At 41.6% G+C, this 25,842-nt stretch overlaps 1 protein-coding gene across 1 annotated transcript in view; it reads right to left on the bottom strand.

The window, feature by feature from the left end:
• LOC117501682 (diacylglycerol O-acyltransferase 1-like) overlaps positions 1-25,842 on the bottom strand; it is a 40,809-nt gene that overhangs the window by 14,008 nt on the left and 959 nt on the right. The window contains 13 exon segments of the mRNA XM_034160637.1: positions 2,273-2,317; positions 6,315-6,326; positions 6,328-6,360; positions 6,454-6,488; positions 6,628-6,732; positions 7,418-7,478; positions 7,480-7,493; positions 8,659-8,787; positions 9,015-9,120; positions 9,804-9,862; positions 10,628-10,713; positions 13,121-13,161; positions 20,753-20,840. Of these exon segments, the coding sequence (XP_034016528.1) occupies positions 2,273-2,317; positions 6,315-6,326; positions 6,328-6,360; positions 6,454-6,488; positions 6,628-6,732; positions 7,418-7,478; positions 7,480-7,493; positions 8,659-8,787; positions 9,015-9,120; positions 9,804-9,862; positions 10,628-10,713; positions 13,121-13,161; positions 20,753-20,840 (814 nt within the window).

Raw genomic sequence — 25,842 nt, 5'->3', positions numbered from 1 at the left:
GACAGTCTGGAGTTACCTGTAAGTGCTGTGACAGTTAGAAGACGCCTGTATGACGCTAATTTATTTGCAAGAATCCCCCGCCAAGTCCCTCTGTTAAATAAAAGACGTGCAGGAGAGGTTATAATTTACCAAAGAACACATCAACTGGCCTAAAGAGAAATGGAGGAATATTTTGTGGACTGATGAGAGTAAAATTGTTCTTTTTAGGTTCAAGGGCTACAGACAGTTTGTGAGACGACCCCCAAACTCTGAATTCAAGCCACAGTTCACAGTGAAGACAGTGAAGCATGGTGGTGCAAGCATCATGATATGGGCATGTTTCTCCTACTGTGGTGTTGGGCCTATATATCGCATACCAGGTATCATGGATCAGTTTGGATATGTCAAAATACTTGAAGAGGTCATGTTGCCTTATGCTGAAGAGGACATGCCCTTGAAATGGGTGTTTCAACAAGACAATGACCCCAAGCACACTAATAAATGAGCAAAATCTTGGTTCCAAACCAACTAAATGAATGCCTCGCAGATGTGAAGAAATCATGAAAAACTGTGGTTATACAACTAAATACTAGTTTAGTGATTCACAGGATTGCTAAAAAGCAGTTTGAACATAATAGTTTGAGTTTGTAGCATCAGCAGCAGCTGAACACCCTCTTTTCTACGTTTTTTTTTTACTAATTTCATAGCCTTAAGAGGGTGCATATCATGAATGCTTGGTCTTGTCGGATTTGTGAGAATCTACTGGTACCTTGTTTCCCATGTAACAATAAGAAATATACTCAAAACCTGGATTAATCTTTTTAGTCACATAGCACTACTATTGTTCTGAACACTACTGTACATGCAAGTGACAAATGAGGTATTACAAAAAAAAAAAAAAAATCACCTCTTGAAGAAGTTGGACTGGAATAATTTTCCTTCCCAGACATCTTACCACTGTGTGAAGTTTTTTTTTTTTTTTTTTTTTTTTAAATCCATGACCAGATTTAGCAAAAGTTGCACTTTGGGCAATGTGGATTCAAATGTAGGTCATCCAAGAGCAAGGTATTATGTAATAAGAACAGGTTTCCTCACATACGATTATAAATCAGTGAAGACCCAGTGTGGTTGGTGTGCGGCTCTATTGGTAAAAATGATCAAAGGTCTCATTATGTCCAAGTTTTTCTAATCCATGGTGGTTGGTTTGCTTTCCTAGTTCAAAATGGTGTCACTTTATGAAGTTCTTTGTTATGCAATTGCTCCAAAAATCCTCCACCACCCCCCTAATTTAACCTGTGCTAAAGTGTTCTGTATTTGTTACTCAGTCAGCAATTAGTCCCTGAGCATCTTTAAATATATACCCTTGTGTAATCCTTCACTGACCCCTACCTGACCATAACCACCACCCTGTGATGTCCACCATACATTTTTCGTGCAGGTCTTGGGAAACAGAGGCTGGATTTTAAGTGTTGTTTATACCATGGTCAGTGAGAATTCCATGTCTAACTGGCGTGCATTATTTTCGTATATATGCACACGTAGTTCGGCGACTTAAACACTGTTATAATCACTCCGCTCTGATTGTCACCATAGCAACACGCAAATCACTTGGTGCAGATCAGCTGTGTTTTGACAGGTGAATGACAGAAACGCGATAAAACATGTATTTCCAAGCAAATTTGAATATTTGTGGCCAAAATAAAATGTTTGAGGAATGGAAAGAGGAGGAGAGCAGACGAGAAGAACAGCAAAAGCAATGGTGTAAAGATTTAACATCGGATGAACTGGACAAGATTGAAGACGGGAAAGAAGAAGAGAATGGTTCTATCCTTGCGGGCTCCACATCAAAACAGTGAGCATAGTTTCTGGACCTGTTGCCAGTTTGCCACAGCTCCACTCAGCAGAGAGGGGGGCGGTGTGAGTGGCCCACTGCGGCGCGAGCCCACAGACTCGGTAAGTGCATCAGAGAGAAAACATAAAATAGTCCCAAATACTCACACATTTTTATCAAGTTCTGTTAAATAAATATTTGTGTGTTAGCTCACTGTGTGGGACCATTGTATAAACGGATTAAACAACTCGAAGCCGTGCATTATTACGGTGTTTTAGACTCTGCGTCGTGCATTCCGACCGTATAATGCACAGCTCCTCGTAGTTTAATCCTTAATTAGTCCTCTTAAGCGGTAACGTTAGGTCAAATTGGCGTCAGGGTCATAGACTAAATGTGCAGAAAGATCGACTAAAATTTCCCCAGAACAAAATATTACAAGAGGATACATATTGTGATACTCACAGCCAGCTTCAACAGGCGCTCCACCATCCGAGAAAAATTCATTTCCTGCAAGTGACACAAGGAACAAAATGTTTTCAGTTCACCCGAGTATTTTTGTTTCTTCAGGTCCACTGACACAAGCATGCCTTTGATTATTTATGCAATAGCACGACCTGTGTCGTGCTAGATAGTAAGCTCATCTTTAATGGGTGTAGACAGGATGCCAGTGGGGCGCCGGTGCGTGCTATTGCACAGAGAATTTTGAAATGTTCAAAAAAATCTTTCACACACAAATGCCGTGCTATGTGGTGCGATCTATCTCCAACACTCCCTGCAGCTCATCAAGTGGAGTAAAGAAGTGAACAGAGCGAGTGGTGATGTCAGCGGATCGCATCAGAGCGCAGCTCATCTGAAGGATTATAACAAGAAGTTAAATCTGTTATAAACATACTTTAACAGCTGCACACAAGAAGGAAAGAACACGCAACTGTTTTACCAAGCCATGACAATGTAAACATGACAAATAATTACCTTTTTAGATGGGTCAAAATGCTTACTGCAGGTAGCTAGGCGCACGCGCGTGCGAACATCTACGGCTGCAGCCTCCTCTGTAATTCAGGAAGTGATTAGAGCAGTTTTCAACGGCCAATTTGCAGAAAAAAAATTATTTAAAAAATGATTAATCCATTCAGAACCTCCATGACCAGTAAAAAAAAAAATCAAGGACTGAGACATCGCCTGGTATGGCGAAGCCGAGGCCCCACCCTGGAGCCAGGCCTGGGGTTGGGGCTCGCGCGTGTGCGCCTGGTGGTCGGACCTTAGCCCATGGGGCCCGGCCAGGCTCAGCCCGAAAGAGCGACGTGGGCCCGCCTTCCTATGGGTTCACCACCTGCAGAGGGGGCCATGTGGGTCGGGTGCAGAGAGGATTGGGTGGCGGTCGAGGGCGGGTGGCCCGGCGGCCGGGTCCATGCTCACAGCCCCCTGGCTGTTGGGATGTGGAATGTCACCTCGCTGGGGGGGGAAGGAGCCTGAGCTTGTGCAGGAGGTTGAGAGATACCAACTAGAGATAGTCGGGCTCACCTCCACTCACAGCTTGGGCTCTGGTACCAAACTCCTGGAGAGGGGCTGGATGCTCCACTTTTCTGGAGTTGCCCACGGGGAGAGGTGGAGAGCTGGGATCGCATTGCTTATTGCTCCCCAGCTCAGCTGCCATGTGTTGGAGTTCACTCCGGTGAACGAGAGGGTCGCATCCCTACGCCTTTGGGTCGGGGACACTGTTGTCTCGGCCTACGGGCCGAGCGGCAGTGCAGAGTACCCGACCTTCTTGGAGTCCCTGGGAGGGGATAGCGCTCCGACTCGGGACTCCATTGTTCTCCTGGGGGATTTCAACGCCCACGTGGGCGGCGACAGTGAGACCTGAGTGGTGTTCAGTTGTTGGACTTCTGTGCTAGTCACAGTTTGTCCATCATGAACACCATGTTCGAGCACAAGGGTGTCCATAAGTGCACGTGGCACCAGGACACCCTGAGCCGGAGGTCGATGATCGACTTTGTAGTCGTACCATCTAACCTTCGGCCATGTGTCTGGGACACTCGAGTGAAGAGAGGGGCAGAGCTGTCGACCGATCACCACCTGGTGGTGAGTTGGATCCGCTGGGAGGGGAGGAAGCCGGTCAGACCTGGCATGCCCAAACGTATCGTGAGGGTCTGCTGGGAATGACTGGCGGAACCCTCTGTCAGCGAGGTCTTCAACTCCCACCTCCAGGAGAGCTTCTCCCAGATCGTGGGGGAGGTTGGAGACATGGATTCCGAGTGGACCAGGTTCTCCATCTCCACTGTTGATGCGTCCGCTCATAGCTGTGGTCACAAGGTCTCTGGTGCCTGTCGTGGCGGCAATCCCCGAACCTGGTGGTGGACGCCGGAAGTAAGGGATGCCGTCAAGCTGAAGAAGGAGTCCTACTTATCTTTGTACTTATCTTTGTTTTGGGACCCCGGAGGCAGCTGACAGGTACCGGCAGGCCAAGCGTGCCGCAGCCCATGCGGTCGCAGAGGCAAAAACTCAGGTCTGGGAGGAGTTCGGAGAGGCCATGGACGAGGACTATCGGTCGGCTTCGAGGAGATTCTGGCAAACCGTCCGGCGTCTCAGGAGGCGGAAGCAGCAGGGTGGGGAGCTGTTGACCCTGACTGGGGATGTTGTCGGACGGTGGAAGGAATACTTTGAGGATCTCCTCAATCCCATCGTCACGTCTTCCGAAGAGGAAGCAGAGACTGGGGACTCAGAGGCGGACTCATCCATTACCCAGGCCGAAGTCACCGAGGTGGTTAGAAAGCTCCTCGGTGGCAAGGCTCCTGGGGTGGATGAAATCCGTCCTGAGTACCTTAAGTCTCTGGATGTTGTGGGACTGTCTTGGCTGACACGCCTCTGCAACATTGCGTGGCGATCGGGGACAGTGCCTCTGGATTGGCAGATGGGGGTGGTGGGGACCGGAGGGTGTGTTCCAACTATAGGGGGATCACACTCCTCAGCCTGCCCGGTAAAGTCTATTCCAGAGTACTGGAGAGGAGAATTCGACCAATGGTCGAACCTCGGATTCAGGAGGAGCAGTGTGGTTTTCGTCCTGGTCGCAGCACACTGGACCAGCTCTACACACTCCATCGGGGTGCTCGAGGGTTCATGGGAGTTCGCCCAACCAGTCCACATGTGTTTTGGGGATCTGGATAAGGCGTTCGACCGTGTCCCTCGGGGCACCCTGTGGGGGGTGCCCTGGGAGTACGGGGCCCGGGGTCCTTTGCTAAGGGCTATCCGGTCCCTGTACAACCGCAGCAGGAGCTTGGTTCGCATTGCCGGTAGTAAGTCAAACCTGTTTCCAGTACATGTTGGCCTCCACCAGGGCTGCCCTTTGTCACCAGTTCTGTTCATTATTTTATGGACAGAATTTCTAGGTGCAGCCAGGGTGTAGAGGGGGTCTGGTTTGGGAACCACAGAATCTCGTCTCTGCTGTTTGCGGACAATGTGGTTCTGCTGGCTTCGTCAAATCAGGACCTTCAGCGTGCACTGGGGTGGTTTGCAGCCAAGTGTGAAGCGTCCGGGATGAAGATCAGCACCTCCAAATCAGAGGCCATGGTTCTCGACCAGAAAAAGGTGCTTTGCCCTCTTCAGGTCGGTGGAGTGTCCTTGCCTCAAGTGGAGGAGTTTAAGTATCTCGGGGTCTTGTTCACGAGTGAGGGACGGATGGAGCGTGAGATCGATAGACGGATCGGTGCAGCATCTGCAGTGATGCGGTCGCTGTATCGGACTGTCGTGGTGAAGAGAGAGCTGAGTAGGGGGGCAGAGCTCTCGATTTACGATCCTCACCTATGGTCATGAGATTTGGCTCATCACCGAAAGAATGAGATCGCGAGTACAAGCGGCCAAGATGAGTTTCCTCCGCAGGGTGGCTGGGCGCTCCCTTACAGATAGGGTGAGGAGCTTGGTCACTCGGGTGGAGCTCGGAGTCGAGCCGCTGCTCCTCCACATCAAAAGGAGTCAGTTGAGGTGGCTCGGGCATCTTTTCCGGATGCCCCCTGGACGCCTCGCTGGAGAGGTGTTCCGGGCAAGCCCTGGGGAAGACCCAGGACACGCTGGGGGGACTACATCTCTCGGCTGGCTTAGGAACGCCTTGGGGTTTCCCCGGAGGAGCTGGGGGAGGTGTGTGTGGATCGTGAGGTCTGGGCGGCTTTGCTTGAGCTGCTGCCCCCACAACCCGACTCCGGATAAAGCGAAAGAAAATGGATGGATGGATGATTAATCTGCCATAAAATAATTATTTTATATACACAGCATCCAGCGCAGAGCATTTGGCAGCCGGTAGAGCAAAGAAGGGCATTCCCACCCACTGTGAACAGCAGGTTCGTGCTATTGCGTGAGTCTCAGGCATGCTCGTGTAAGTTCACCGTTACTCTGGAAAGAATCACTCGTGTCCAAACGCACAGTTTTAGTACAGACAAACCGTAAGCAGCCGCATTCCTTCCAAAGTAAGACAAATGTGGGCGTCCTTTTTCATAGTGTGTGTGAGTGTACACACCTGGAACGGTTTTCATCGAGTTCTGTATCGTGGGAACCATCCACTGAAAATGACGCAAATAAATAAACAATCAACATTTCAAAACCTACGACATCTGCTTGAATGTTTGGCTGTGTAGTTGTGTGCCACATGTACCGTGCTGTATTAATCCCACCAACAACTGTATGAAAAAAAAGCTGACACACCACACACACACCACACACACACACACACACACACACACACACACACACACACACACACACACAGTAAGTCACAACCTGACGTGTGTCCACGTGTGTCTGTGGGTGATTTGTTAAAATGTCCCCGCTCACCATTTCAAAGAGTCTTCTCATCAGGAACCTCTTGCGTATTCGAGGTGACCGTGGGAAGTTGAGTTCGTAGCAGAGGGTCGGTGCAAACACAAAGTAGTACATGTCTGAAGGGAAATGTTCAAACCAGCTGCTCAGTGTGCATGTTTACACACACAACTTCGAATACTGTTTCTCAGATTCTTTCCAGCTTTGTATCCTGAGGAATGTTGGACTATTGGTCTGGTGTGGACCTGGAAACTCAAATGAAAGCTACACAATTTATCTCCCATTGAAGATGTTGGACTGATATTATTTTCTTCATGTACGCAATCATATGGATCTTGCTTAGGAGAGGAGAATCAAAATCATAGAATGCATTAATTTACACAAAATTGCAATTATTTCCCCTTAAAGACATCAGACTGGCAGCATTTTCCTTCATTGATTAGTATCACTTTGAGCAGATGGAGTCAGTAAATCAGTTAAATCACCTGGTGGAGTCAGTGGCTGCAAAGAAAACCTGCACCATTTTGGCCCTTTCTGGAACAAGTTGCCCACCCCTGAATTAAACATTAGATCAGTCGAACTTTACACAATTGTAGCAAAATATATAAAGATGTGCATGAAGGAAAATGCGGCCAGTCTGATGTCTTTAAGGGGAAATAATTGCAATTTTGTGTAAATTAATGCAAACCCTTTCTGGAACAAGTTGCCCACCCCAGGTTTAAATGATCAACTGCTCTGTGTTTATACTAAACACAGATTTACATCTAGATTTAATCAATGCAGGTGTTGGGATTATTTGCTTACCTCTGTGAGTCACGTTACCCGGGTACGAAACCTCAGCATGAAGCGTTGAACCATTTAACTGGGGCCACAGATGGACCTAAAACAGGCACCATGGAAAATCAGGCAATGACATTCTCATATGCTCACTTTATAAAATATTACATCAACATTTTTCAACGCCAGTGGAACCATTTTCATTATCATTGCAACATTAAAATAACATTTCTTTGTGTGTCTTCACGAAAGTCAGCAAAGAAAGTCATCACAAGTTTGAATCCGCTCACGACTCACTTCTACTTTCATAATTGTTTGCTTGCAGCCACTAGATGACACTAACAGCATGACCACAGTAAGTAAGTACATTTTATTTCTATAGCACCTTTCACAGATAAGACATCACAGAATGCTTCACAAAGCAAGCACGTTAAAACACTGATTTTAAAAAATCAGGAAAACAATAAAGAACAAGAGCAAACAGATTTATGACATCTGCCAATCCGGTTCCGGATCACCTCTAAAATTCTGTGGAGTCTTCCATGCCCTAATATCTATCTGTGGTGCAAATTGGGTAAGAATCTGATCTGTGAAGTTGTTGTGAAGAATCTTTCAAAGCCTATATAAAGGGAACCTTGATCCACAATCCGGATCACCTCCAAAATTCAGTGGAGTCTTCCATGCCCTAATATCTATCTGTGATGCAAATTTGGTGAGAATCCGTGAAGTTGTTTTGACATAAACCTTCAACGAGTGTATAAAGTGAAACTTGATCCAGAATCCAGATCACCTCCAAAATTTAATGGAATCTTCCATGGTCTAATATCTTTCAGTGGTGAAAATTTGGTGAGAATCCATCAAGAAGTTTTGATGTAATCCTTCAAAATCTATATGAAGTGAAACTTGATTCAGAATCCAGATCCAGATCACCTCCAAAATTGAATGTATTCTTCCATGGCCTCATATGTATCCGTGTTGAAAATTTCATCAAAATCTGTGTAGTAGCTTGACGTAATCTTGCTAACAGACAGACAGACAAATAAACACCTGTGATTTTATTACGTCCTTGATGGACATAATAAAAATTAAAAACCCTTCTTTAAGTAAAAGCCTGTTTAGTCTTAAGCTGGCTGCTGGTAAATAAGCAGCTCCGATAAAAGGCTGTAAAAGGGATCATTGCCTTGCTCAATAGCACCTCACACAGCGAAATACAACACAAGCTCGCATATTTTGCTGATTTTGTGTGTGTGAGCTGTTCAGATGCTTACATGAGTGTGATCGTGTCAGTCTCTTGGCCGTGGCTTGTCTGGTTTCTCTGCACCACCTGTTGGTCTCCCGATATGAGTACAGTTTAAGAAAGAGGACAGTGTAGATTCCTAAGGCGATCACGCCACCCACTGACGTGCGCACACACACACACATATAAAACACACATTTCAACATTCAGAAAATCAATATGTCTGCAAAACCATTTGTTTATGTGGAAAAGTCAAATGAGATAAAGATAAACATCAAAAATGTACTAAAATGTTCAGTTTGGAGACCAAAAAAACAAAACAAAAAACAAAGAAAAGCAAGCAATTTCAGCAGGCAAACGCTGAAATGTGGCGTGTGTCACATGCACCTGGGGTCATGGAAGGCACCGTGAGCACAGTAACTGCAGGAAAAATCAGCAGCACTGCCAAGTTAAAAATATGAAGCATCAATCCTGTCGTTTCGGATATCGTACCCTAGAAACAATTCCACAAAACAAAGGGAAGCTGAAAAGTATTATTAACAACATAAAGTGTTTTACATGCAACTATAGAGAGCTTTCACCAACATTTTACAGGGCTTACACAAAAAAAATGGAACATTAATGAAAACAGCAATAGGGATAATCATCCCAATCATTTATTAATGTGTTCATGATAAATAAGGTATTAATTCATGTATTCAATCATTTATAGAGACTGAACACCATTAGTAATATTACTAAAGATCAGTTTCCATTAATTCACTATTAGTTCATGCTTATCACTGCATGAACTAATGTCATTTAATGTACCCTTATTGTGAAGTGTAAGCAAGCATTTTATCATGTTTTGAGATGAGATCCTTTAATGTCAGTCAGTAACATTGTTATCAGTTAGAACGGGTATAAAGAGTGAAGGTAACAATCTTTAATAACTGTGCAGATGTCTGGAGGTCACATCAAACTGTTTCATGCAGGTAGCTGTCACTTCATGTAAGACAACAAATAGTCAACTTTGAAAGCAAACCTAGTCTGTTTTAATAGTTTCTCTAATACTTATGCAAATAAGATTCATCACTAACAATAAAAATTGGAGTTTTCTCAAATATTGTCACAAATTTTATTTAAGTGCAGCTTAACTTAAATTTGCACTACAATCGTCACAATTTGTTTTAAAACCTTACCACAGGCCAGACGTGCTCTCGTGTACAAGGCCGACAAGATGAAGACATTAGATACTGAACACACAAGGGACAGTTTTTCAGTTATTGAACATCACAAAACCAGATAGAAGAAAGATTCTTATTACGTACACTTACAACACCAATATAAAGGACCTGTATGACATTTAGCCCAAGTGCGTTCACACTTACAAACAATTTACACTGTAACAAACATTTACAAACTGAGAGCTGAACGTAAATTGAAACTAGTGCCTGGTTCAGATGGTCCGCCCATCACATGTGGTCCAGCAACTGGTGTTCCTAGTTTGATTCCCACAATGATCAATCAGCGTTTGCTGTGTTTGTCTCCTTGTACAAGTCCCTCAATTACATTAAGTTTACAAAAAAAAAACCTGTAAATGCTGAATTCTTGGATCTGTCTCTGGATCTGCATAAAAAAAATTAACAGCTTCATTCTGTGGAACTCTGAATAACCCTGGTGACAATGCAAACCAACTAGCCGATACACACTCGGGTGAAACATAACCTCCTTGTCATAGATTAAAATAAGTGTGTTCTTTTGATTGCACACTGACATTATGTTTATATGAGCCATTCCTGGGCATCTAGCCCATTAATAATGACTGAGGTCTGAGTGGTCAGATCACTTATCTGGGACAACCCATAATTTTTTTTCTCTCCACAGTGTTGCCTTGGTTGAAGTGTACAAATTAGACCACTTATCTGAAATTCAGATCTTAAGGTCACAAGAAGACAATGGGCAGACTCACTCTCCATTTATTTAGAAGACGTAGAGAGAGTAAAATAAGAGCTCCCTACCAATAATCAGGCAAGCTGCTGGCCAACTATAGGGTGTCCTTCAGGACAAAGACACAACTTGGATTGGGGTCCACCAGATACCATACCTAAATAAGAGAGGAAAAACAAGCAGACATTTATCTCTTTATGTGCAGAGGACCTTTAATTAGCTCAACCGTTTCTTTTCTAAAAATATCCTTTATTGCTCCTTTATGGAAACTTGTCATCTGCGGTTATTAATCAGAATCACTAGTTAGAGACACAATCAAACCACAAGGTCAGTGGGCAACCACTCAAGAACTTCTGACAGTTATGAAAACCTTTCACTGTGAAGAATATAAAGGAGAATACGTAATGGCTTTACACATTCAATTACTGAAACAAAAAGCAACAAAAATCTGAACACTTTTACATGTTTTTGGGCACAACTACATAACAGCGCAGTAGTTGGAGAATCAAATGCATGTCTGCTGCAATTCAGTTTGAGCAGCTTAATTCTCAAGCTCTTATGACAAAAAGGCCACCTGCTGGCCATAAACTTTTGTCGTTTCCTGTGTCTGTCGCTTTAAGTGGAAAAGAGCTGCTGCTCATCACCTCCACCCATTCTGAAGGGAGGGGCCCATCAGGAATATGGCCATGGCTTTAAGACTCTGTCCCTCTCCAACAGACCCTATGTGTGTGCTGCACAGAGCACCTATGTATAGAGGACCCAAAATAAGTCAAGCATGTAGCCATTTAGTTTCCAAACAACATGTTTCCCCATTAAAATAACTAGCTGTCACTTTACAGTTGGTCCCTCACTATAAACGGTTCACCTTTCGCGGGCCATCGCAGTTTCGCAGATTTTTTAGTCAAATTTGCATGCTTTTTTTTTTTTTTTTTTAAAGCGCATTGTGTTCTGCTCTCATCAAGCAGGCCGGGTCGCGGCACCGCAAAGGGGAGAGCACGTGCATTGTGTTCTGCATGTGCCTGTTATAAGAATCTTCTCGCCCAGAAGAAAAAAGAGCGGCAACAACTACCCATAACTGTGTTCTTCACTCGGAAAAAGACACCTGCACCGAGGTGTCACTCAGTGGAAAAAGACGTGACAGCGGAGCGGCGCCAGGACGAAGAGGCGCGATCAGAGGTACTGTGAAATACTGGTCAGTCACTATTAATAATTTCTTATGTGTTCAACCTACGAGGTTGATCGTTAAAATTAATTTGTTACTTCTAAAAGCCATCATAATTATTTATAGGAAAATGTTCTATTTTCATTTCTCAAACAAAGTGTTTGGGCCTGAAAACAGGTTGGTCTTATTTTTCTACTAAGGTTTTAACTTGAGTGTTTACACAGGGAGAGGAAAGTAGGAAAATATTAATGCCTGTTTGAGAAAAGTGTATAAAGTGTGGTAGTGAGGGGTTTTTACGCCTTAAAAACATCTAGAATAATTGTAAAAAATAAAGCTGACTACTTCACGGATTTCGCCTATCACGGGTTATTTTTAGAACCGTAAACTCCCGGTGATAACCGAGGGACCACTGTATAGGGGTTTGTGTGCTCTTAATTTTATCAGTGGGTGTAAAAAAACCAAAGAACATACAGTTGTGATCATAACAGAAAAAGCCCATGCAAGTAACAAAATTTTACCTTCTGTTACACACAATTTACACATATGAAACAACCTGTTTCAGATTTAGCAACCACAAGGCATTGAGTCTATTAGTGGGGCAGCATAGCAAAACAAATACTCATTTGTGATAAAAGCATGGAATTCGGCACACATATTCGAAATGAACTAATCTCTCTTGGCAGGATGCGGAGGAATCCCGGAGCCGGAGCTGACCGCTAACAAGCACAGGGTCAATAAAGAATTACACAGGGTCAAATTTAAAAATGCTCCAATCTTGTTGAAACTATACCACATTATTGTCTGATCTTAATGATTCCAAAAAGGTATAGTTTGACTATCTATGACGGAATGTTCTGGAGGTATGGGGTAAACACAGCAAAAATGGTGACAAAGATCAGTTTCAGTTTATACAGGGGTCAAAAGTTAAAGTTGCTCCAATTTTGGTAAAAAGTGATGCAAATTATTGGTTGAAATAAAAGGATTAATAAATGGAACAGTTTTGACTGTGTTGAATGCTTGGTCTGCAAAGTAAAGGTCAAACAAGGTCGACGTGCATTGGATTCTATGATGTATGACATATGTTACCCTGTAACATGATAACTAAGCATGACAGATGGTACCAACCTTCCTTTTAAAAAATGCTATCAACTCACCAATAATTTGTATCAATTCCATGCTTTTATCACAAAAGGAACAATTTTTAATGGAAATTTTAGCTAAGCTGCACCACTATATACATAAACAGAATTGTGGAACTTTGACCATCGTTAACACATGACCCCAACAATATTTAGCTGAAACTATTTTGTCAAAAATTGTTTTTGCTAAACCTGACATAAAAATCAACATTACAATGGATTAGATGTTTGTGTGTATTTCTATGCTGTGCATTTATTCTCACTTTATAAGGTTCTCCAAGAAGAGGCGGGCATTACTGAGCACCTGAAACAGAAGACAGACATAAGTTCAAAGCATTACCAGTAAACAAATAGTATTTGTGAACCTTCTACTTAGCAGTTGGGCTACCTATATGATGGCATGGGTCTGATTCCCAGTCACACTATCTGTCTGCTTCCTTGGACAAGACACTTCATCTATATCAGAGGTGCCCAAGTTCAGTCCTCGAGATCTACCTTCCTGACACTCTTAGTTGTCTCCCTGTTCCAACACACCTGAATCCAATGAAAGACTTGTTAGCAGGCTTTTAATGAACCTTTCATTAGATTCAGGTGTGTTGGAACAGGGAGACAACTAAGAGTGTCAGGAAGGTAGATCTCGAGGATGGAACTTGGGCACCCCTGATCTATATAGTCCCAGTCCACCCAATTGTAAATGGTTGCTGGCCTTGGCTGGGGAAGTAGGATTTACTTCTCTTTTAATGGCTGAGACCATTTCACAATTAGATGCAAAACATTTTACTTTTTAAAACCAGAGCAAACTCACCTACAAATCTTGTGTATGATTTGTAAGAATTCTGTTATTCACAAAAGAGCAGCAATACACAGATTACATTATAAACTATCATTATGACTGTTAAAGCTCTGCACTTATAAACACTTATGCCAACACCTGTTTATTATTGAAGTTATGTGTATTTTTTGCTGCACAAACACAAAAAGCAACATTGAAATTACATCTGATTAAGATGGAATTTTATACCATTATTTCAGATTTTGCCTGATTTTTAAAAACAAGGCTGATGTGCAGAACTGCAGTAACTACAGAGGCATAAAGCTGATCAGCCACAGCATGAAGTTATGGAAAAGAGTAGTAGAAGCTAGACTTAGAAAAAAAGGTGAACACTGTAAGCAGCAAGATGCCAAGAAAGAGCACAACTGATGCAAGGTTTGCTTTGAGAATACCAATGGATAAGTCTAGAGAAGGTCAGAAGGTGTTACATTGTGTATTTGTCGATTTAGAGAAAGTTTATGACAGAGTGCCAAGAAAAGAGTTGTACTATTGTATGAAGAGAGTAGCAGAGAAGTGTGTGAGAGTAGTGCAGGACATGTACAAGGACAGTGTAACAGCAGTGAGATGCGCAGAAAGAATGACAACTCATTCAAGGTGGAGGTGGGATTACACCAAGGATCAGCTCTGAGTCCTTTCTTGTTTGCAGTGGTGATGGACAGGTTGACGGATGAGATCAGACAGGAGTCTCCATGGACTATGATGTTTGCAGATGCCATTGTGATCTGTACTGAGAGTAAAGAGCAGGTTGAGTCTAGCCTGGAAAGCTGGAGATATGGTCTGGAGAGAAGGGAATGAAAGTCAGTAGTAGTTACAAGGAGTAGAAGTGGTGAAAGTACATGCGTTTAAGTACTTGGGATCAACTGTCCAAGTAATGAGAGTATGGTAGAAAGGTGAAGAAGAGAGTACAGGCAGGGTTGAGTGGGGTGGAGAAGGTGGCAGGAGTGATTTTGTGACCAAAGAATATCAGCAAGAGTGAAAGGGAAAGTTACAAGACAGTAGTGAGACCAGCTATGTTGTATGGCTTAAAGCCCCTTTGACACCGGGGCTGCTCCCAGTTGCGTCATGACGACGCAGGAATTTCTGCGTCAGGTGCGCGCAGCAGGGGGCAGAGGAGGTGAGAACGCAGCCGCACAGTCTGTCTGCAGCCAAACTGCACTCTGACTTCTCTTCTACTTTATATGTTCTTGTGCTGAGCTGCAGGTCTGCGCTCTGAGTTCTGTTATAGTTTATCTTTCCTCCTTTGACCGTAAGATGCGCGCGTGCACACGAACGAACCGTCCCTGAGCAAATGTGGAGATGTCTGGAGTTCTACTTGATGTTGACATGTCCTGTCTCTGGCAATCAGTCTGTGAGCAGGACTTATGTCCTTTTTTAAACACAGTGATGAGAGTTTGAGGGGAAAACAAGGAACTAATGCCTGCAGCCAGACAAATTATTTTTTCCTTTCTTTATTGTTCACATGTGCGCGCGTGAACGAACTGTCTGTAAGTGGACTAGAGATGTCCGTACTTTTTAATGGATGTCTCTGGCAATCAGTCTGTAAGCAGGACTTTTATGGATTTTATTTAAACACATTTGTGAGAGAAGAAGCTGCTTCACAGTCCCTCTCTTCACCAGACAGCTCCACACAGAGAGGAGCAGCAGCTGCAATCAGCATTTTTTTTTCTGTGGTCTTTTTTTTAGTGTGTAGTTTTTACTGCATTGAGTACATGGTATAAAAACAATCCTGCGTGATTTATACTGCGGGAACAATGGAACACAGCAGAAATCATAAACTGGCATCGGGTAACATCGTCTTGTGAGGGTGTGGCTTCCAGTCACGCTGAGTACCGTCCTGTTGCTCTGACTTGCACTGAAACCACTTAATTCTGCGTCGAGCAGAGGACGCAAAAAAAATTAAATATGATTTTTTGTTTGCGTCCCTCACGCTGTTGTGGCGCTGAGCTGCATCGTCTCCGCACCAAGTTGCTTCCACATGGCGTCGTCATAATGACACACGACACAACTGGGAGCAGCCCCAGTGTGAAAGGGGCTTTAGGAACAGGTCAGGTGGGACGGTTTGGAGACAAAATCAGAGAGGAGAGATTGAGATGGTTTGGACATGTGCAGAGGAGGGACCCAGGGTATACAGGGAGAAGGATGCTGAGGATGGAATCACAGGCAGGAGGAAAAGAGGGAAGTCAAAGAGGAGGTTTATGGATGTGGTGAGGGAGGACATGGAGGTGGTTGGTGTGACAGGAAGATAAAGAGGACAGAATGAAATGGAAAGGATTGATCTGCTGTGGCGCCCCCTAACGGGAACAGCCGAAAGAAGAAGATGATTTCTGATTTTGTCACTGTTGTCTTTGTTATTATTATCTAACACTTCTCCCTTTTCATGCTGCCTGCATAAAATGGGGATATTGTTATATTATTGATTAAGGTTCAAGGTTGGACTCTTACTGCATTCATCACTTATCAAACCTTCTTAGACGAACCTATCCTCTCTCCATATAAGACAAAGCTGCATGCACAATATAGATGTTTAGATTATTTTTATGGTAGTCATATTCAGTATATAAGTGTTACTACTTTAAAGACAGTAAGATCAGAAGAAACATGACACATGCCCAGATTATGCTGTTGAGACTGTGGAATGTTTCAACTTAACACACGTTCACACAACTCAACACACAAAACCTGGCAACAATGTGGTGTCAATATTACATTCCCTCATCGTTAACCTCTGGCTTAGTAACCTTCAACATCAAGAAGTGATCACCACCATATGTAACACAATACACCGGCCTGTGGCCTGCACAGGCTGTATGATTCAGCAGGACTCAGACTGTTCAAATCAGTCATTTCTATCGGCCAAAGGTCTGCCTTCCTACCAACTAGCATGACATATCCTACTGACAAAAACAGAACCTCCTCTACACTGGCAATTATGAGTTTGCTTCATTAGTACTCATTTTAGTTTACCAATTAACCTAGAGCCAACTGCTGTTTGCTGTGTGTCAGAGAAAGTTCAGATTTTGTAGATAGTATTTCTAAAAATACGACAGCCTCTTGAGCAGTCAGTCTTATACCTATAACAATGGACTGGATGAGCCACAGTGTTTGTTACACTATAACTCACTTAAAAATGTATCAGTAATGCCAAACATGCCTACCCTTAACCTTATGACTCCATAAAGTCTTTCCAGGCGTCTCCTGACCTCTAAGGTCTAGGATTCAGAGACATGAATGTTGCAGCTCAGTTAATGTCTCTACAAGTACTGAAACTTTCACCACATACAGATACACTTCTGATGGAAGGAAGACATTGAAAGCCTGGAATTTAGTTTTGATCCAGGACAACTGCAATCCCACTCACTAACTCCTTACTCACCTTGTCAAGTGCTGCAATCAGGGTATCCAGCACTGACACCGCAAAGTTCATAGCATCAACCACAAAGTCAAGGTAAGTAAGCATTTCCTCACCAACAAAAACACCTAAACCGCTGGTTTCCACAACCCAACCCAACATTCACTCCATTCAAGCACTGAACAGTGTAGGAGCCAGAACACATCCCTGAGGAGCACCATGCACTCAGAAAGGGTAATTTGCGTCATTTTAAATTGTGTTTGCCAAATAGGTCAATGTACTGTAAATGTGTTTACTAGATGACGGGTTTGCAGCAGAAGAATTAATTTAACCTGAACAGTCAATGGGAACAGTTTGTGTAAAAGCCCAGGATGTATGATGCTTTATTTCAGAAAACCACCTTCAGGAACAGGCATGCACATAACTGGTGCTCATGTGTACTAAAAATAAATAATACACAGCTAAAACACAAAGGGAAGCGCTTTTCTTGCAATCTGCCATCATTACATTCCTTCTGCAAAGTGATTCCCTCAGTGTTCTGCTGTACATTATTTATTTTTAGCATGCACAAGCACCAGTTATCTGCACGCCTCCTCAGGAATGATTTGTGCACCGTGCACTCCCTAATCATTATAAACACCTTCGTTATCCTGCATATCTCTGCAGAATGTTTACCCTGACATATTAATGGGCTCTTTTACCATCTGATACAGACACTCAAAAAAGGCTAAATTAATACAGTCCATGTACCATACATATGGTAAATCTGAATTAATTACAATTTTATTTATATATATATACTCGTATGTCAGCCTGATCCCGTCAGATCTCAGAAGCTAAGCAGAGCAGGATCTGGTTAGTACTTGGATGGGAGACCTCTTTGGAACACCAGCGGCTGCGAGTGCTTCTCCAGGTGAAACTGGAGTTGCGTCAGGAAGGGCATCCAGCGTAAAACTTGTGCCAATTTTATATATATATATATCTCCAATACCTGCTCTATTGGAACATACAACTAGCACTTTACTGATGGCAGTGATGTTCTTGGTAATTAAGGGCAACGTACACAATGTAGCTTCTTTATTGTGCATGTCACACATGCACAAACCTCTATGTTTCACTTATCAGTCCTAGTCTAATCAAGCAGACCTTACCAAAATGTCCCAAGCAGTATTGCTAACTGTCCTTGGAGACCACAATAGTATCAACATTCAAATATGTGACTAATCCAGCCACAGAACTACAGATTTATGCTAGATTTAAACATGCACACAAAACTACACTGATATTTCCTTACAACAATATAAAGGACTACAATTATCTTTCATGCAAGTACATAAACATGCATTTATATGCTCTTGCACACACTGTAGGTGCACGACGTGCATGCACAAACATGCACACATGGTTAGTGTGTGACTTTAATGTTGAGTCAATTTATATCTATTTCATTAGGATTAACGTTAACTGGATATTAGTATCGTCCACTCTTATCAACATATTAAGTGTTATTAGACGTGCACAGCGGGCTGCTTTAGGATAAACACACCAGAGTAAAAAGCGGGCCAACTAAAACAAAGGATTATTTTTGTGGGGGCCTGTTGTCCTTAAGTGACTTCAGCTGTGGGGAAAAACAAACAAAACAAACAAAAAAAACAAAACAAAACTGTGGCACATTAGTGAACCCAGAAATTTAACTTTAACAAAGTATGATACATTCTGTATCAAGCATGAGATTTTAATCTTAATGTCTCCATTTCTTATTTACATTATGAGAAAGCTACCAGGCAGTTGACAAAAAAGCATAGCAAAGCTACTCAAAGAAAAATCATAGCATAAAACAGATCAAAGATCAGTTCAGAGTTGATTCTTGACTCAACTGAATAATAGTTTGAAAAGATCGAACACTACAGCATCAGAAAAAAAATTACTTTTGGAGCTCAAACTAATATTCAAATAATTCTTACAGTCCTTCACACCTGAAAGTTTTGGAACAAGGGCAACTCGTTTGTTTTTGTGCTATATGCTGATGATTTTTGGGTTGGACATCAAAAAATTAGTATGAGAAGACAGTTTAGATTGTCAGCTTTTAATTCCCGCTGTTTATATCTGGACATGTCAAAAGACAAAACATAGCACTAATTTTCTTCTCGGTCCTATTACAACCCCTGGCAATAATTATGGAATCACCCTGTAAATTTTCATCCCCAAAACTAACACCTGCATCAATCAAATCTGCTCGTTAGTCTGCATCTAAAAAGGAGTGATCACACCTTGGAGAGCTGTTGCACCAAGTGGACTGACATGAATCATGGCTCCAACACGAGAGATGTCAATTGAAACAAAGGAGAGAATTATCAAACTCTTAAAAGAGGGTAAATCATCATGCAATGTTGCAAAAGATGTTGGTTGTTCACAGTCAGCTGTGTCTAAACTCTGGACCAAATACAAACAACATGAGAAGGTTGTTAAAGGCAAACATACTGGTAGACCAAGGAAGACATCAAAGCATCAAGACAGAAAACTTAAAGCAATATGTCTCAAAAATCGAAAAATGCACAACAAAACAAATGAGGAACGAATGGGAGGAAACTGGAGTCAACGTCTGTGACCGAATTGTAAGAAACCGCCTAAAGGAAATGGGATTTACATACAGAAAAGCTAAACAAAAGCCATCATTAACACCTAAACAGAAAAAAACAAGGTTACAATGGGCTAAGGAAAAGCAATCGTGGACTGTGGATGACTGGATGAAAGTCATATTCAGTGATGAATCTCGAATCTGCATTGGGCAAGGTGATGATGCTGGAACTTTTGTTTAGTGCCGTTCCAATGAGATTTATAAAAATGACTGCCTGAAGAGAACATGTAAATTTCCACAGTCATTGATGATATGGGGCTGCATGTCAGGTAAAGGCACTGGGGAGATGGCTGTCATTACATCATCAATAAATGCACAAGTTTACATTGATATTTTGGACAATTGAAAGGCTGTTTGGGGATGATGAAATCATTTTTCAAGATGATAATGCATCTTGCCATAGAGCAAAAACTGCGAAAACATTCCTTGCAAAAAGACACATAGGGTCAATGTCATGGCATAGGGTCAATGTCAATGAGCAGATCTGATTTGATGCAGGTGTTAGTTTTGGGGATGAAAATTTACAGGGTGATTCCATAATTTATTCCTCAGAATTGAGTGAGTCCATATTTTTTTCCTCTGCTTGGTCTAAAAAAGTAACCGTTACTGACTGCCATAATATTTTTTTCTTGATTTCTTATAGTGTTTCTTAAAGCCAGAAAGTTGCCATTTGAAATGACTTTAGTTTTGTGTCATGTCTGTGATCTGCTTTTTTTCCTACAAAATTAAACAACTGAAGGAACATCTTCCGAGGCCGGTGATTCCATAATTTTTGCCAGGGGTTGTATAAGCATACTTAGTGCTGGTGTGTAACACAGAATTAAATCATAAATATTGACGTCACAAGGCAGTGGATTTTTAGTACTAAAATCCAGAGGTCTAAGAACAGAGAAGCTCCATGATTCAATGTACATCATGATGCTTTCATCATAATTCGATACATTATTACACCCCTGTTCACGCTCCATTCATTAAAAAATAAATACATAATAATAGAAACAGGCTCCACGATATGATCATCATGATATGCGATTTATCGTTCTACTCCTATGAAAAACTCAAGCGGCTTTACTCACCAACATGACAACACACCAGTTGAGGATTCCTCTGTAGTTGTTGAAGCCGCTGGCTGAGCTCAGGAGAGACTCCTGGAGGACATGACATCTACAAAGAAACAGTCCCATAATGTTACAAATGTCTTTTAGGTGTGTTCTTTCATAAAACCAAGAGCACTGAACAGTCATTTCAGTTACTGTATGTTTCTTTTACATTTATATGAAACAAATTATATGAACTGAATAGTTTACCTTTTAACAGAAAGTAGGTGTCATTTCTTTCCAACACATTTTTTTATTTTTTATTTTCATGGTTCTTGGTTGTATACCTTCAGTATTTTAAAGAGCAGGCAGGTGCTGTCCGACCATCTGACTGCTGGCTTCAACAGAGTCAATGTTAAAATGTAATTTATTTCTTACACAGTGAATTTCACAGTGTTAAATCAACAATGTGTCCATCATGTATTTGGTTCCACTGCATATCGTGTAAAATCAACTGTGTTCTTGAGGGGTGGTGGCCAAGTGGTTAGTGCACTTGGTTTCAGTGCAGAAGGTTCCCGGTTCAAACCCCACCCCTGCCACATTTCTCCATGTAATGAATGCCAGAAGGGCATCCAGCGCAAAACTTGTGCCAATTCAACATGCAGATCCACCTCGGATTTGCTGTGGTGACCCCGAGTGAAAACAAGGGAGCAGCTGAAGGAACCTTTTATAGCTGATTTAGTGTTCAGGTGTATTTGGTCCAATTCAAAATAAGGTTTACTGTGCATTTGAGTTGAAATAATTAACAAATTGCGAATCTACTATTAAATTAATCAACAACTATTTTGATAGCTGCTTAACTGTTTTGCACCATTTGTTTTAGAGGGGAAAAAAATCCAATTTGCCTGATTTCAGACAGTTAAATGTGAACATTTTCTGGTTTATTTTACTACGTTCTCCTATGTGACAGTAAACTGGATATCTCTGGGTTGTGGACAAAACAATACATTTGAAAGTATCATTCTGGGGTCTTTTTTTTTTTTTTTTTTTTTTTTTTTTACCATTTTCTGATATTTTTATTGACCATCAATTTGTTGAGAAAATAATCAAACGCTTAATCAATTACAAAGATAATCCTTAGTTGCAGCCAGACTGTGTGTACATTGTCTGTCATGTGCGTTTAAATTATTCTATAGTGAACATTTTGCTACTTACACTTTGTCACATTTATGAGGCAAAATCTTGTTGGTACTGTAGAAAGAACTGTGAGAGGTTTTCTTGAAGGTGGAAGCCAGAGAGTATTATAAAGACCTGGGATCATTTTTCCGATGGATTTTATGAAAGATGATGGATTAGATGAAAGACAATGGACAGGAAAACAGAAAAAGCAGGACAGAAAGAGTAGATGGCATATGGAGGAACAGCAGTGTAGAGAGAAGGAGATGAAATGATAGAAGAGCCTGAATGACGATTAAGGATTCAAAGTAAAAAAGAGCAGCATGCAAAGATGGGTTTAGTCATGGATTTCTGAAGGCAGATGTGCACAAGACCACAGCAACAGAGGAACGTGTATCTAGAAAGGTAGATGTGCTTCGGTGGTTATAATAATGATACAGAGGAAGCTACAGTGAGTCAGTGACAGCTCATGTCATTGGCACTTCTCCAATTAAACTGTTGCAATCGCTTCATTTCACCATTCTGGTGTTGCTCACACAACAATCATCACACTCACGCTGTATTGTATCACATACACATCAAGGGCCTGCAAGCCTGAGCTTGGATTTTCAAGAGTTTGACTTTATTTTGCAAGTAGATGGACTGCATTTCTACAACACTCTTCCATCTGATGTAGATATGCAATACTTTACAGTGATGCGCACACACACGTCAGCATCTTGGTGATAAAGGATGTTGCTCAATTTCGGGCACCTTAGTGAGTTTCCTGTCTCATAGGGAATCAAACCAATAATCCTCCGGTGTAGGGCTGCAATTACCAATTATTTTCATAATCTATTAATGGATTGATTATTTTCCTGATTGTTTGTTAGGTACATAACATATCTGGAAATTGTGAAAACTATCGATCAGTGTTTTCCAGAGCCCTTGGTGATGCCTTCAATGTCTTGTTTTGTCCACAACCCAGAGATACTCAACTTACTGCCAGATAGGAATCAAAAAACTAGTAAAATAAACCAGAATGTGTTCATACCGAAGAAGTGGAAATCAGAGAATTTGGATATTATAAGAGACTCCAAACAATTAATCATTACAAAAAAGAAATAAATAAAAAAATGCTGATTAATTTAATAATTAGTTGCTGCAGTCCACCTCTCTAACAGTTTCTATGGTACAAAACACATTCCTATACTTTTGTATAAACAACAACAATTATTATTACATTGCTGCATTTTGATTTGATGTCAAGGAAATAAATAAATGTAGCATTTGTCTGTACGTCTACAGACCGTCCCCATGTAGTAATATTGTGGTATAATTTTTACCAAAGACAAGCGATGTGCTAATAACAAACACGTTATGATGATATGCAAATGCCAGAAGATGATTATGTTGTGTATTACTGCTAATATTTAACAGATGTTTAGAAGGATAAGTATAAGCTCTTTTTGCACAGACTAGGTAAAAGCATTTAGAAGATATATTCAAACGCTGTATGCAAAAACATGTTGTGTGAAAAATGTTTTATATATATATATATATATATATATATATATACACAAACACAGACACACACACACACACACACTTAAAAAGCTATGGGGCAACAATTTGAAATTAAGGGTGAAAATCTGAGTGAAGCACTATTTAAAAAAGGAATATTGAAATAAATCAAACATACCAGCAGAAATTTATGATAATTTGAGTTTTTTTTTTTTTTTAAAGGGCGAATTTCCATGACCCGGGTACTTTCCAGAAAAGTGATCTCACCAAACCCTGGTACCGGCTGAAAAATGATATCTTCTAACAGAGGTGGAAAACTCCAGCTTCAGAAAGTAAAAGCCCAATCATGTATTGCTTCTACCTGTGCACCTCCAACAGGTGATCTCAATAATTAGCTCTTCCACCTGCCTGAAGAGCTGAACTAATTACAGTCAGCTGGTTTATTAGGACAATGGAACAAATATGTGGTTGGAATGTACTTTCTGAAGCTGGAGTTTTCCACCTCTGCATCTACAACAGTTTTTTATTGATGTAAGATTTGCTATATTTAGAAAAGACTACCCTCTGGGGTGGAGAAATTACCCTTTTCACAGTATTTAAGATGACCGCAAACCAGTGTAAATCAAAGCTGATCCAGTGAATTTTTCTTGCTTTGTCGGCAAATAAAAACTGTCACTTTGGGACTTTGATTTTTCTTTGACTTTTCTGGAGACCTTTATGGAGATACATTTGAACAGTTGAGCACAGCTAAACCACTGAGACTCTTGTCTGGTGATCAAGGACTCTGTCCAACGTCTCCACATTATTTATGACCTTTAGTGGTAAAGCTGCCCTTCTGGAGGGCAAAAGAGACTTTAGATCTTATTAATCATTAACGGGCCCATTGCTATCAGAATGCAAAGCAAAGACACAGTCTGTTTCCCTCTAAATGCATTTGGACACTTTGATGGAATGATATGTGGCAGAATATCAGCCTGTAAGAGAGTGGGATCCATCCAATCCACAGTAGTATATTTATATCCACACAACTACACAAGTCAAGTAAAACTGGTTGAACTCATTACTAACATTTGACTGAGAACATAACACAAAACATTTGAACCAAAGCTAAAGTTCACCAGTAGAACTTGTAGCCAAACCTGGAAGTGCACTTATTCACACACTCATCTTCAACCGATTCCAGCCCCTTTCACACCGGGCCTGCGTAGAGTTGCATTGTGCTGTGTATCTATCAAGCACGAATGGCTGTGTATGTTGCATGCAGGGGGAAGCTTGGCCTGCCTCTTCTTCTTCTGTGTTTTTGAAGCTTCACTGCCAGCAAAGTTCAGCAGAGTCCAGCGGGATGAATAAAATCTAGCAATGCAGGAATGTACTGATAAAAAACTTAAAAGGATTTTTCACTGGACTGGTGTAGGGTAGCACACAACTGCACAAGCATGGTGTACAGCAGCACTGCACAGTGTTGCGTAGAGTTGCATACAGTAGCGGAGTGTTGCACAGAGCACTACGTCCAATGCTCTACGCCAAATGTCTGCAAAAAAAATAATAACCATGTTTAATTTTTTAAAGAGTTTAATTTAAATATATTTAATTTTTTGCATCCATTTCGCGGACCCCTTTGCATCCTTCAGCGTATTGCCACATAGGGCTGCATAAGCTCGGCGTAGTCAGTACGCCACATTACGCAACCCTACGTTGGTCCGGTGTAAAAGGGGCTTAAGAGCTGGAAGTGCACATATTAGTTTCTAAAAATACAGATGTGGAAGAGTAACCTGAGAATTATGAATTCCTTTTGTAGCAGGAATGCTGTCAACATGGGATCCGTGAGGGGGGCCCCGCTCCCAACAAAATGTGAAGGGATCATTCTAAACTTATAAAAACACAGATTCACATACATAAATCAGGTTTAATGACAATAAATTCTGATCTTGTCTCCTCAAATAACGGGAAGTTTGTTCTGTACTGAGTTTAATCTTCCACGTGTGAAAAGGGCTGAGAGCTGGTTTCAATTTATGGAGAAAAATAACCAGCCTGTAAACCTGATTTTACCTGAGAGTGTGCATGCGCAGATAGAAAGTGTACAAATCTGGTATGGGGGGTGTCATCTCAGTAGAGTGACACTGTATTACACACGACGCCATCTGGAGACCTAGGTGGCCATGGCAGACCCATTTTGTCTGTTTTTTTGCCATCCAGTTGTGTGAAATATGTGCACGGAACAGAAAACTACAAGAGATTTGTCACCTCTTGTAGTTGCAAAACAAGAACTCAAATTCATAATGTGTTAAAGTTGCTAAACTGCTATCTTGTCACATCATCTGCCACGCATCGCCTAAAATCCACTTACAAAGGGTATACATTTTCTTTCAACATGCCTGAGGCAAATTTCAGACTGAATAAAAACAGGTGAAACTTTGCACACACTGGACATTATGCATCCACAGAAAGTA

Source organism: Thalassophryne amazonica, chromosome 20 (genome assembly GCF_902500255.1).
Source record: "Thalassophryne amazonica chromosome 20, fThaAma1.1, whole genome shotgun sequence".
NCBI classification, from domain to species: domain Eukaryota; kingdom Metazoa; phylum Chordata; class Actinopteri; order Batrachoidiformes; family Batrachoididae; genus Thalassophryne; species Thalassophryne amazonica.
The sequence above is the reverse complement of the archived record's forward strand: the minus strand, read 5'-3'. Positions and strand labels throughout refer to the sequence as shown.